The following is a 14,121-nucleotide window of genomic DNA, read 5'->3' as shown; positions in this document are numbered from 1 at the left end:
TTGGACTTTTAGTTGTGGATTATTGACCTAAATAGTGATTAGGCTTGGCTTGAATGTGTTCAGTCTAATGAGCCGTTGTAGCAGCAGCTTGTGTGATTTCCTCTCATGAGATTGATGTGAGTCTTCTCACAGTGTTTGGCAGGTCGAAGGCACTAAATTTGGCTCATTGATTATTGTTTATAAGATGCTAGTTGTTTGTGTGACACTCGCATGTATTGTATGTGTTTGTATGTTTACTGAGCGGGGCTCGATGCTAGGTGGGGCCTGATGAATTTGTTGTGCGAGGCCCATCCCAAGTCACTGACAGATGTGTACCTGTCGGGGCCTGATGGAAGTTGGGCGAGGCCCATTGTATGTATGGTATGTGGTATTTTGGAGGGACCTCACTAAGCTTTCTGCTTATAGTTATAGTTTATGTTTTAGCTACTTCCGATTCGAATGGGAAGGGTCCAGTCTGATCACAACGCATCCACCCGTGTTCAGTATTTTTATGATTTTGGGATTGTACTATGATAATTATTTATACATTGGCATACTTATGGATGGTTTGATATGAATACTTGATGGTTTTTGGCTGATATAAAAATGAAATTTTTACTTATGATTTTTGGGATGTTAGGGTTTGGACCAGAGTTAAACACCTTATAACCGCAAGGCCTCTCCCATCACCAGCCTTCATTGTCCCAAAACAGTCCCCTCGAAACCCTAGCCCCTTTTGAGATATTATTGAGCCTTTTTGAGTGAGTTGGTGGGGTTTTGGTAGGGATCATTTTTAGAGGATGGAGGCTGCCAAATGAGCATCCCTAGGATTTAGTGCCTTTAAATAGGGCACTAATCTCGTAATCTAGGGTTTTAAACCCTAGATGTCGCCATATCATGGCCAAGACCTTTCCCCAACATGGCGGTTCATGGATGCGCTTTTCATAAACCAGGATGTGACGTCGTGATCATTCCATCACCACATTATGGCTTAGTTGAAATCCCAAAACATAATTAATGAAATTAAACTCAGAAGAACCATACCATGAAACGGGTATGGAAATAAAACCTATCCCAAAACTAACTCAGACGACCAACCAACCACAAAAGAAGTTCAAGATATCTAGAGGAAAGGGGATGGAAATAAGACTTATGTAAAGTGAAAATAATTTGGAAAGAATCATCCTTAAGAATGCAGGGTTGGGCAGACTGTGTGCTACTAATATGGAAAGCTAGGGCACATCAATAAGGATTGTAAGGAGCCTTCGAAGATTTTTTTTGGGTGCAGTTAGCTTGGGAACTTCAAGGCAGCATGTTCGAATAGGATCGTTCAGTAGGTCGTGGCTCTTGCTCCTGCTACTCTGAGGATCACGAATGGAGGACATAAAAAGACTTAGGAGTCGAGGGTTTGTGGTAGGGCATTTTAGCTTAAAGTCGTTGAGGCTATTGCAACCCCAGATGTCATGATAGGTATTCTTCATTTCTATCTATTTGATTTTATGACTGTTTTATCTATGTTTATAATTGTATGTGAAATCGGGTACTTTTCTATATGTACCCGCTTTGGTTCTTTTTGATTCAGGAGCGAGCCAGTCTTTCGTATCTTTTGCTTTTAGCAAGAATTTTAGCACTTCTTCGGGTATGCTTGAGTAACCTATGTTGGTAGATATTTTTGACAATAGGTTGGTGAGCGCATATAGAGTTTTCAGGGGATGCATTATTGATATCTATGGCAAGAGATTCCCAATTGACCTTATTATGATGGTTATGGGTGAGCTCAACCTCATCGTGGGTATGGATTGGTTAAATCGACATCATGAATTGATTGATGGTAGACAAAATTTAGTTAGAGTTTAAACCCTAAGTGGAAGAGAACTGGTTATTTATGGTGAGAAGATGAAGGAAAATTTGGTTATTTGTTCTGCAGCCAAGGATCGAAAGTATTTACAACATGGGTGTAATGGTTATCTGGCCTTTGTGATGGATAGTGGGATAGACAAAAGATGATTATCTATTAATGAGGTTCCTATAGTCAGGGAGCTTTCATATATGTTCCCTGACAACTTGTCAGGTGTTCCTCCTGAGTAGCAAGTCGAGTTTCAGATAGATGTGTTTCTAGGCACAACGTTTTTTATGGTGTTGGATTTCATACGCATCAAATACACTCTAAACTAGGTTGCAGAAATCGAAACTACGATATACCTAAGTGTATATGGAACCTATGGATCTATGGTTTCATGGTGGTTAAATCTAACGTATGAAAACATAAAAACATAACAAAGAAAAACATACCTCTTATGTAGCCCTTGATCTCCATGCTTGAGATATTGATCCTCCATGAAGTTGCTTGGATGAGAGGACCCAAACCAAAATCCCTCTAATGGTATCACACTTAATGACACCAAAGAGTGGAATAAAAAATAACTAGAAGAAAGGGCAATTTCACAAACCCTTAAAGCGTTATAAATCGCCCCTAAGAGGGGGACGAAGAAGGGTTGGCAAAACTGATGGGTTTTACACAAAAGAACATTCCTATGTACTCATACAAAACCCTAAAGCTTGGATCTAGGCTTATCTATTATACATGCAATTCATCCAAGACTTGAAAACCCTAATCTAGCATACACTGAAATAAAAAACTACAATAAACTAGTTTAGATGATACCTTTCAATGGTTGCAAGAATCCTTTGATCTTCAAGAAGCTTAGTGTCATAAGTGTAACACCTCTAATGGCTCACAAACACCACAAGCAAGAGAATGATGTAGAGGAGAGAGGATGAGAGGAAAAATTCGGCTCCAAGCTTCTAGGGGATCAAGTGGACGATTTTTCTAGCCCTAGGGGTCCTTATATACTTGAGCTTCTCGGGTTTCAATCAAAACCTTAATTGGATGACTTAGGCCCTAAGTAACTTGAGAAGCTTCAAGAATAAGGCCTCTATGGCCGAAATTAAGATGGAATCATCCTTAATTTCGTCCATCCCCTAATCCATAAGGATTCTCAGCCCAAAATCAACTATCACACAATTGACAGTTCTACTCCCCTTTATTTAATTAATGTCTTTTAGCCACAAAATTAATTCTTAATTAATTCTTGTCTAATATTAATTTAATTAATATGATTTCTCTTTTAATATATTATTCATATAATATATTAATAAACCACAATAACCTCTCTCTTCATAAATCATCCGATCAAGTTGCTTTAGTGAAGGCAACCCAAAAGGACTATGCACAACCGGGTCAAGTACATACCAAATATAGTTACAGGCTTAGACACTAATCCAACAGTCTACCACTTGGATAAGTCTAGTAACTATAGTGCAAGTTCAATCCGATTAGCAATCGTAGCTCTCAAAGATGATGTCGAACTCTAATCTTATCAGTAACATGTCCTTTAGATAAGGGATCGTATAGTCCTCCGTTCTAGATATCGTGCAGACAGTTACATGGAACATAGTCATATTTATTGTCCAGCAGTTTGTTTCTCGATCTCCAATTCATCTGACATAGAACTTAATTGAACACATCAGTATAGTCCTGACCGGGCCTGACCCATAAGTCAAACCAAATCATCGAGGAGCCCAGATATCTGTTTTACCATCTTAGGATAAAAGGAACATATAAACTTCAACTTATATGTATTTACCACTCACTTATCAAATCATGCACAACAATGTGCTTTATAACATCAAGTTACCAATGCGTTTACGCATTATCAATGCATAACCAACTTGCAAATAATAAATCATATATCTGGATTTTAAGATAGTATGATATTATCGTCTTGCAATCACTCGAGATAAATTCCATGAAGTGATGCCAACAAGCGCGGGTCTAATCCAATGCTCAAATCTTATTCATAAGCACCCATGAACATTGCATCAAACTTTTTCTATGTCTAATGCACTTTAGACAATCTACAAACCAATTCATGACAATCTTCTTTCATACCTACTCCCAAAGTATGAGCGACTGTGGAACGTTCGAATACTATTATTATTCAGGAAGTCAAAACATGCAAAGTGAAACAATAGGTAAACAATCAACATAAACTAATATTGTCCTTCAGCCCGATGCTCCTAACGTGCTGCAAGTGCTTAAACCTACTTAGTCCCTTCGTAAGGGGATCTGTTGGGTTATCCTACGATGATACCCTCTTCACTATGAGGAGTCCCTCTTCCACCTAATGTTGAATAAAATGATATTTCGTGTCGATATGTCGAGATCTGCCATGATCCCTTGGTTCCTTTGTCAAGGTAAACACTCCTTCATTATCATAGAAAATATCCATGGGCTCCTTTATGGCTAGCACAACTCCAAGGTCTCCGATGAAGTTCTTCAACCGTATCGCCTCCTTTGACGCTTCGCTAGCCGCTATGTACCCTGATTCGTACGTTGAATCAGCTACAGTCTCCTGCTTAGAACTTTTCCAAGTCACTACTCCTCCATTTAGGGTAAATACCTAGCCCGACTGCGAATGGTATTTGTCCCTGTCGGTCTGAAAACTGGCGTTGCTATACCCTCGCACCCTTAATTCATCACTCCCACCTAGGACTAGAAACCATTCCTTGGTCCTCCGAAGGTACTTAATAATAGTCTTGACTGTGGTCCAATGTACTTTTATAGGGTTCCCTTGATATTTGCTGACCATGCTCAAAGCGAAGGCCACATCAGGGCGGATACAAGTCATCGCATACATGATTGAGCCAACTCCGGAATCGTAAGGTACTCGGCTCTTCTCTGCTATCTCGACTTCGGTACTCGGTCTTTGAGTCTTACTCAACTTGGCATAACTTTGGATTGGTAAATCCCCCTTCTTGGAATTCTCCATACTAAAACGTTTTAGTACCTTGTCCAAGTAAGTATTCTGACTAAGTCCTATTAGACTTTTACTCTTGTTTCTCACTATCCTTATTCCCAGAATATAAATAGCATCTCCGAGGTCCTTCATAGCGAAACACTTCCCAAGCCATGACTTGACTTCATGTAACGTCGGAATGTCGTTTCCTATGAGTAGTATGTCATCGACATACAATACGAGGAAGCTTACTATACTCCCACTGGCTTTGACATATACACATGATTCATCCTCGCTTCGTAGAAAACCAAACTCTTTGAATTTCTCATCGAAACAAACATTCCATTGCGAGATGCTTATTTCAATCCATAAATAGACTTCTCAAGCTTACACATTCTATTGGGGTGCTTTGCATCGACAAACCCCTCTGGCTGACTCATGTAAACATCCTCAGCCAACTTTCCGTGAAGGAAAACAGTTTTGAAATCCATCTGCCATATGTCATAGTTATGAAATGCAGCAATGGCTAGCATCACCCTATTAGACTTTATCTTCGCAATTGGTGAGAAGGTCTCATCATAATCAACTCCGGGAGTTTGAGTAAAGCCCTTCGCAACCAATCGCGCTTTATAAGTGTATACCTTCCCATCCATGTCGGTCTTCTTCTTGAAGATCCACTTGCACCTAACTGTCTTAAGACCTAGCACATTGTCAACCGAATTCCGAACTTGGTTGTCATACATGGACTGAATCTCGCTGTCTATAGCCTCTTTCCATTTTGCAGACTCCGAGCCTGCCATGGCTTCTGTGTAGCTATTAGGTTCATCCAAATATATTAGTGTACTATCACTAAACAACGTATCACCCTCACTTGTTATATGAAAACCATACAACACAAGTGGAACACTAACTCTACTGGAGCGTCAAAGAGGTAAGGATACGTCAATCGGCTGAACCAGAGTTTTCTCCTCGAGTTGAGCGCCAGTGTTAAAGGTTCCTTCATCGCTCGACTCTTGAAGCTCTTCAAGATCGATTTGCCTCCCACTGTCCCCTTGGCTTATGAGTTCTCGCTCTCGGAAAACCCCTCTCTTCGCAACGAAGACAAAATTGTCACTCGGTCTATAGAAGAGATATCCAAAAGTCTTTTGTGGGTAGCCGATAAAAATACACTGCTCACTACGAGGTTTGTCACACCCCCATACCAGAATGGCGGAAACGTTTGGTGGCCGAGGACGTCATGTTAAGGGTCCGTTTGTTTGCTTCTTAATTGAAAAATTAAGAGGTAATGTATTAAAAATTCAGATTCAGATCGTTTGTCTCCATCTTAATTTTTACCTCTTAAAACTATATTCGCCTCTTATTTTTTCAGATCTTGAGCAGTGTCTGAAAATTTAAAAAAGAAGTCGCGTCCCTTATTTTGCCCTAATACCCATTCGCGAGTTTTCTTCCGTTTATTTTCCTTCGCATATGCTCCTTCCGCTGTTCTCTTCACCAGCAAGATCCGGCGTCGCCTTCAATCTTACCCATCGACGCCTCTCCCTGGAACGCCGCCGCCGCCACCACCGAAAGTCCACCCGCCTCCTGCCGATGATTCAGGTATGCTGTTCTTCTTCTGAAAATCGTATTCCTTCTTCTGAAAATCGTATTCCTTCTCGAACTTGGAAATCAAAATCAACAGCATTTTATGTTTATATGTTTCTGATTTGTTAAAAAAACGAAATTAGTTCATTATTATTGTTAAAAAATAGAAATCAGTTCGTGATTTGTTTAAGAAACAAAATCAGGTATGTTATAGCTTCTGAAAATCATTTTATTTTTTCTATTCTTCTATCTTCCTTCTTCTGAAAACTGATTTGTTGCTGCTCCTAAACCTGAAAATAAAATATAGACAAATCCGCTTATGTATTTGTTCCTGATTTCTTCAAAAAACGAAAAAAAAAATTGATTTCCTGCTATATGTTGATGTTATATGCTGATTTGTTAAAACAACGAAAATTATTGTTAAAAAAATTGATTTCCTGCTATATGTTGATGTTATATGATGTTATATGTTGAGTTTGATGTGAAATGAACGAATCTGAATGTTTTCAATGGACATAATGAATATTGACATGTTCTATTATTATGTTTGATTTCACTGTTATGTTTGCAGTCTTTCCTATTATGTTTGGTTTTTTTATATTCAATTGTTTGTGTTCAATGTTTTTATGTTTGATGTTATAGTGAAGTGTTGACATATTTGTGTTTGATGTTATAGTGAAATCATATATGTTCTTGCTGTTATTAGGAAATACGCATTAGTTTTGCTAAAGAGATATAGCCGTTGCTTGTTTTGCAGTCCACAATTTCATAAGGAAATGCGATATTCATGATGAGTTATTTATGGCATTCGAGGAGAACAATGCTCAAGCACAAGGAGGAGAGAATGATGGATAAAACGTACACGATATGGAATGGGGTTCACAAGGCAATGAATACATGGATAATTTGCGTGATCAGATTGCGAATCAATTGGGATAAAATTAAATTTGTAGGATTTTATTGGGATTTTATTATGATTTTGTGGATTTAAAAATATTTATGTTTGAATTGGATTTGTGTTTAATTTTGATTTATGATAAATTTGGATTTTATATGGTGTTTATATTTTTTTTAAATACATATTTAAGAAATTTATTAGGTTATTTTCTAAATAAATAATTGAATTCAATAAAAATTAAAACAGAAGGGTAAAATGGTCATTTTAATAATTTAGCACAACAATTCAGATGTGCCAACCAAACAGCATGTTAAACATTCAGCTCTTAAAATTTTAGACCCTCTTAGAAATTCAGATCTCTTAAGAATTCAGATCTTAAAAATTCAGATCCTGCCAAACAGCCCCTTAGTATCACAACACATACATCATAGTAATCAAAGTAACAAACAACCATTGCATTAATATGAAAGTGTTTACAAAGTATGTGATTCACAAAAGATAGATTCCAAAAGTAAATAACAAAACAAGTCATGAAGCTACTAAACTCCATCTTCTAAATCCCAGTGCGTGTATATGTCTACTAGTTTCCTGAGAATACAAGTTATTTTGAAAGAGTAGATCAGCATTTAAGCTGGTGATGTAACACCTGGTTCCTGGTATGTATTTTAATCTAAGTATTTTTGCATTTTTAGCTGGACTCGGCGAGTTGTAGGCCCGACTCGCCGAGTAGAGGAGAGATTTTGAGCACGTTTAAATTGGCAACTCGGCGAGTCCATATCCTGGACTCAGCGAGTCCGCTTGTCTGGAAGAAACCCTAGATCCACGGGTTTTGTACCCTATTTAAACCATGTTATGAGCCCCAAACTCGCCTCCTTCACCCTCAGAACGTCATTTAGCAAACCCTAGCCATTCATTGAGCATTCGAGCATTTCTTGTGTGAATCTTGAAGTTTTGAAGAGAAGAAGGAGGCTAGATCCAAAGGAGTAGAAGAAGATCCATGATATTGCACCCACTACAGAGTTTATTGAGGTAATAATCGGATTCCTTCTGTTTCTATGATTGATTCGCCATTATGAGCAATTTAGGCCATTTTATCAATTTCTTAGCTTATTTATAGTAGAGAGATCACATTGGGTTGATTAGCCTTCAGACCTAGCCATGTTTCAGTTCCAAAAACATAGATCTAACACCTTTATGGAGCTATTTTTCATGAAAATCCATAGATCTACTCTTTTAAGAGTCTTTTGAGCCTTCAAATCCCTTTTCATGCATATGTACACGTAAAGTTGGAAACTTTATGTGGTAAACAAGCCTTAAGAACCCAAATCTATAAGTTGTATGCAGTGGTTTTGAGCAGAATTGATTGTATAGAAGTTGCATGTAACCGACTCGGCGAGTCGGGTCGCGAGTCCTCAAGTTTTCCCCTTCTGTGTATTATGCCAAGTGGAAGCAGTGAGTTGTAGGTGGACTCAGTGAGTCGAAGATCAGACTCATTCATGAAGGGACTCGGCGAGTCAATGCCCTGACTCGGCGAGTCCAAGGCAATCTTCATATTCCAATAACAGACTCGGCGAGTCACATTCGGAGTGTTCATATGTTGAAGGAGAACTCGACGAGTTGTTCATACAACTCGGCAAGCCGGATGTAGATTGACTAAGTGTTAGTATCAATGAGGAACTCGTCGAGTCTATGCCAAACTCGACGAGTAGTTGCGTGCAGAAAATGAGAAATGAGAGTAGGGACTCGACGAGTTGGCGACCCAACTCGACGAGTCAGGTCAACTGCATGTTGACTTTGACCAAGAGGTTGACTTGGACCAGGGTTTAAATAGTCATTTTACCCTCAGTATAGTTATCAGTATTTGACTGAGTGTAATTATGGAAATTGTAGCCGGGGTGAAACCGGAGCCGCAGCAGACAGATTCCAGAGCAGTTCATTCAGCAGCTAGACTACGAGGTGAGTCTTCCTTCCAGTAGGAACGGGTCTATGGCCACAATGACAGCCCGTTTAGTTAGCAGTAGTTCTGGACCTCGGTCCGATGTAGTAGTTAGATTGCTTGATGTCTTTGTGATTCAAGCATGTTTTGTGTTATGTGTTCCGGACTTCGGTCCGATGCATTATATAGTATATGTGCTTATGCTAGTTGATATGTTTATACTATGCCACGTTATGCTAAGTCAGTTTTCGGACTTCGGTCCGATGCAGGGGACAAGGTCCCAATCTGTTCCGGATTTCGGTTTGATGTAGTTAGTTCCAGACTTCGGTCCGATGCAGGGGACAAGGTCCCAGTTAGTTCCGGACTTCGGTCCGATGCAGTTTCTGGGATTCAGTCCGATGCAGAGGGCAAGGCCTTGGTTAGTTCCGGGCTTCAGTCCGATGCAGTGGGCAAGGCCCAGTATGTGTTTTTATGATATTGTATGGTATGTGGTAGTTTGGGGGAGCTCACTAAGCTTCGTGCTTACAATTTCAGTTTTGGTTTCGAGGTACTTCCGCAAGTAAAGGGAAGAGCTCGGGTTGATGGCATCGCACACACCACGGCTTCAGTTTCTGTCCTAAGAGTTGATTTAGTTTTTCGTAGATATGATTGATAGAGTCTTGATACAGTTTTCTCGTGATACTTTGTTATGGTTTTGAGATATTGACGTATGGGTTTTTATTTATGGTATTGATCTAATGATTTTAGTAACGATTAAACAAAAATTTTTGGGTCGTATTTTGGGATGTTACAGGTGAGCTCATAAGTATATAAGTGATGAAAGTAGTTGTAAGTTCCCTTTTAGAAAGGTCCGCCTGTTCCTCCAGAAAATACTATATTTTCTGATGTGGTGAATGATAAGTAAAAATAACTCCACAATTCCTTCTATGAGTATTAAATGGATACAAGTTATATGCAATTCCGAGTAAACAGATAATCGATTGTGTGAATCTTCCCTAATCCGACAACCAAACAACGAACAGGGAATGAGGCAGAAGTCACACGTCTCATGGTTTGTTAGATCTTCACTGTATATAACCCTGGTGTATTCATTTGGTACTTACGGATTTAAGTGTAATAGTTCTTTATATTTAATGAAAACATTCTTTAAGAAAATCATATATTTCCTTTAGTAAAAATGGTAACCACAATAGTTCCTTCTATAATCACTTAGTTTATACAAGCTATATATAATCTAATATCGAACAGATAGTTAAATTGTTGAATCTGCCCTAAGCCCACAACCAAACAAGGAACAGGAAGTAAGGCGGAAAGCATACATCCAACTGCCTATCATATATTAATTATATATAAGCCATATGTATAAAATAAGGTATTATAGAATTAACCACTAAAGGTCCTTTTAAGTTATACTGGTTTAATCAAATGAATTAAACCCTTTTTACTAATAAGTTTCTAGTTTAGCCTACTAATTGTATGTTTTTCTTTGCCTTGTGGGTTTGATTCTTGTATGTATAAAACAAGGTATTATAGAATTAACCACTAAAAAGTATGTTTTTCTGTAGTAGAAAATGGTATATTGAATGTGTATACTAACCTGAACCATACCTGTTACTCCTTATGATTACTTGGTGTATACATAAAATATATATCGCTAAGATCAAATAGATAGTAGACTGGGTGAATCTGCTCTAAGCCCACAACCAAACAAGGAACAGGAAATGAAGAGGAAAGCACACATTCTACTATCTACTGAACCCGATTAATATATATCCCTGATGTATCTACCGAGGATAAGGCCAAGAATCAAACCCACAAGGCAAAGAATCTGAATCCCAAGGGAAAGAAGGAAATGTTGGCCAAGAATCCCAATCCAAGAGATGCTCCAATGAAACAAAGACCGGTTAGGTCAAAGTCATCTCGGCAACCGGCTTCAAGTTCCGAATCAAGTGCCGAGGCACCCATCGGACCGAACAAGAAATGGGTTAAACCCGAATATAGATGGGTTCCAAAGGTGAAAACTCCCAACTCTTCTAATGACTCTAATAAGCGGGATATGTCATGGGAGAGAGTATCGTGCGTTGATGACAAAGGTCGACCCAGTTTCAAAATGGACTGGGTTCCAAAAACCAACTGATCCCGCTTTGTGTCGGAGCAGCTATGGAGGCATATCATCAGACTTCGGTTTGTTGGTAGTGGCTGCTCCTGGCATATGATTGGGGACATCTCTCAACTGTACAACACTCAGAACATTATTTGAGAGTATGTGTCCTTTGCGGGAAGGGAAGAAAGGAAGGGATCACTCATGGGGTTAGTGCTTAATAATATGAAGAATTTTCGGATCTGTTCTGAGATTACACATGCGGTTCTCAGACCTTCTGAATGCAGATTCAATCGGTGAATTACGGTTTGCGTTTTCTTGTCTATACTACAGAGTTTTTCTTAAGTTGATTCGCTTTAAAGACTAATTTTTGTTTTAGCATAGTTTAAATTTGCGCATTTACTTTCGTTTCTCTCCTATTCACAAATTTAGGGGGAGAAATAAAAAGAAAACAAAAATTAGAAAATTTAACAAAAAAAATCTAAAAACATTACAAAATCAAAAAAAAAAATGGTGTAAACGGAATGTGTTTGAGGGAGATGTTTTGGGAAGTGATATTATCAAGTGATAACAGGCAACCTGAGTCTGTGTAACGTACCCGAAGTTAAAGGGTCTATGCTCTGGTTTGATGCGTCGGTAGGCACGAAAATTTTTAAATGGACTTGACTAGGGAGAGTTGAACTTAGGAAATTTATAGACTTGACAAATCTTGAACTAGTTAGATATGTTCAGCCTGACAATACGACGCTCGGATAGGTTGAGCAGGTTGATATATATAGGAATCTACTCGTCACATTAGTTGAACCCGTACTTAGAACCGTGGTTTAACTTTTCCTAGATGTGCGGATTCTGTCCTTAATTCCGGTTGGATGGGGCGACTGGTAAATTCCGATAAATTAGGTCTGTAGAATATCATTTTCTTTCTTTCCGTCTGTTAGTCATTTGTTGTCTCCTTTGTGTGACTTCCAATCCGACCCGGTACACAACATATACAACTCTATTTCTCTGCATGTTATATATGTGAAATACTTCTTATCTGTTAGCCATATGATGTCTCCTTTGCGTGACTTCTAATCCGACCTGGTACACATCATATGCAACCTTCTACTTCTCAACCCCCTGTAAAGTAATAAGTAATAGAATTCTGAATCTATCCTCTCTCTGAATGGTTGTCTGCTCACCCGGTGTAAGGAGTACTCTGGACGTTCTTGATGGTTGGGGCATATCAGGAAGCGGGAAACACGTTCCAGTACAATTAAAATTGAACACTCAAAGATTGTCTATAGATCTCGTTGCTCAATTTAGGTGGACAGCTATATCCCTGGTCGTCGTCAGATGAATGGTCCTTAAGATATAGTATCTAAGGAATTAGGATCAGATATAATTTTTAGGAACTTAACTTCACCTTGTCTTGTATCAAATAGTATGTCTTAATAAGTCACAATTTTTCGTGTTTAAGTGGACAACAATACCGGCGATCGACCAGACAAAGATGTGAAGATAGAAGGTACCGACAAGTGGATAAAGGTTGTCTAAAAACTTTGATCCCAAATCTCTCTTAAAGTTAGATATGATTATTATTTTTGTTAAATTTGTCATAGTTTCTTCTAATTTAAATATTAGGGGAGAATTAAAAATTAAAAAAAAATCAGAAAAATTCAAAAATCAAAGAAAAAAATCAAAAATTAAAAATCCAAAAATAGTGTTATTTCTGTTTTATTTCTTGTTTAGATATGCCTCCATAGCTGCTCCAACACAAAGCGGGATTAGTTGGTCTTTGGAACCCAGTCCATTTTGAAACTGGGTCGACCTTTGTCATCAACGCACGATACTCTCTCCCATGACATATCCCGCTTATTAGAGTCATTAGTGATGGGTTTTAGCCATAAGAACTTTCCTATGTGCGCATGCAAAACCCTAATGCTTGGATCTAGGCTTTCTAATTAAACATGCATTGAATCCAAGACTTCTAATGACTATTTAGGTGTAATAACAATATTGAAACAGATCTAGAATCATACCTTTGAATTCCTTATTGATCTTGTTGTCTTGGAGCTTCTAGAGTCACAATTGTCACTCCTCTAATGGCTTACAAACACCAAATAGCAAGGAGGATGATTTGAGAGAGAGGAGAGGGGAGGAAATCGGCCAGGGTTTCTATACTTTAGATGAAGTGCCGATTTCCTTATGCCATAGGGTCTATTTATACTTGTAGACTCCTTAAGGGTTACAACCTAAACCCTAATTGGATAATCTTCTCTTAAGGCTATCCAAATTCATTCCTTAGATAAGCAATGGGCGATTTTAAGCTATCCTTTAGCTTCTAGAATCCGTCCAATCCATATCTATATGGATTTACAGTCTAAAATTTAACTATCAAACAATTGACAGTTTATACCCTCTTATTTAATTAATCTCTTTAAGTCACCAAATTAATTCCAATTAATTCTATGACTTATATTAATCAAATAACAATATATTATTCTCATAATATACTAATAATATTTATTGTCTCTTAATAAATCATCCTATCAAGTTGCTATGGTGAAGGCAACCCAAAAGGACTATGCACAACCGGGTCAAATATTTGCCTAATATAGTTGCAGCCTTAGACACTATTCCAATAATTAGAAGAGTTGGGAGTTTTCTCCTTTGGAACCCATCTATATTCGGGTTTAACCCATTTCTTGTTCGGTCTAATGGGTGCCTCGGCACTTGATTTGGAACTTGAAGCCGGCTGCCGAGATGACTTTAACCTAACCGGTCTTTGTTTCACTGGAGCATCTCTTGGATTGGGCTTCTTGGCCAACATTTCCTTCTTTCCCTT

General features: G+C 38.4%; 1 protein-coding gene across 1 annotated transcript in view; it reads right to left on the bottom strand.

Moving 5' to 3' along the window:
• Positions 1–6,297: 6,297 nt before the first annotated feature.
• Positions 6,298–14,121, bottom strand: part of LOC111920540 (pumilio homolog 12) — a 79,456-nt gene continuing 71,632 nt past the window's right edge. The window contains exon 7 of the mRNA XM_023916123.3: positions 6,298–6,476. Coding sequence (XP_023771891.3) covers positions 6,298–6,476 — 179 coding nt within the window. The remainder of the gene's footprint in view (positions 6,477–14,121) is intronic.

The sequence above is a fragment of the Lactuca sativa genome, chromosome 9 (assembly GCF_002870075.4).
Source record: "Lactuca sativa cultivar Salinas chromosome 9, Lsat_Salinas_v11, whole genome shotgun sequence".
NCBI classification, from domain to species: domain Eukaryota; kingdom Viridiplantae; phylum Streptophyta; class Magnoliopsida; order Asterales; family Asteraceae; genus Lactuca; species Lactuca sativa.
The sequence above is the reverse complement of the archived record's forward strand: the minus strand, read 5'-3'. Positions and strand labels throughout refer to the sequence as shown.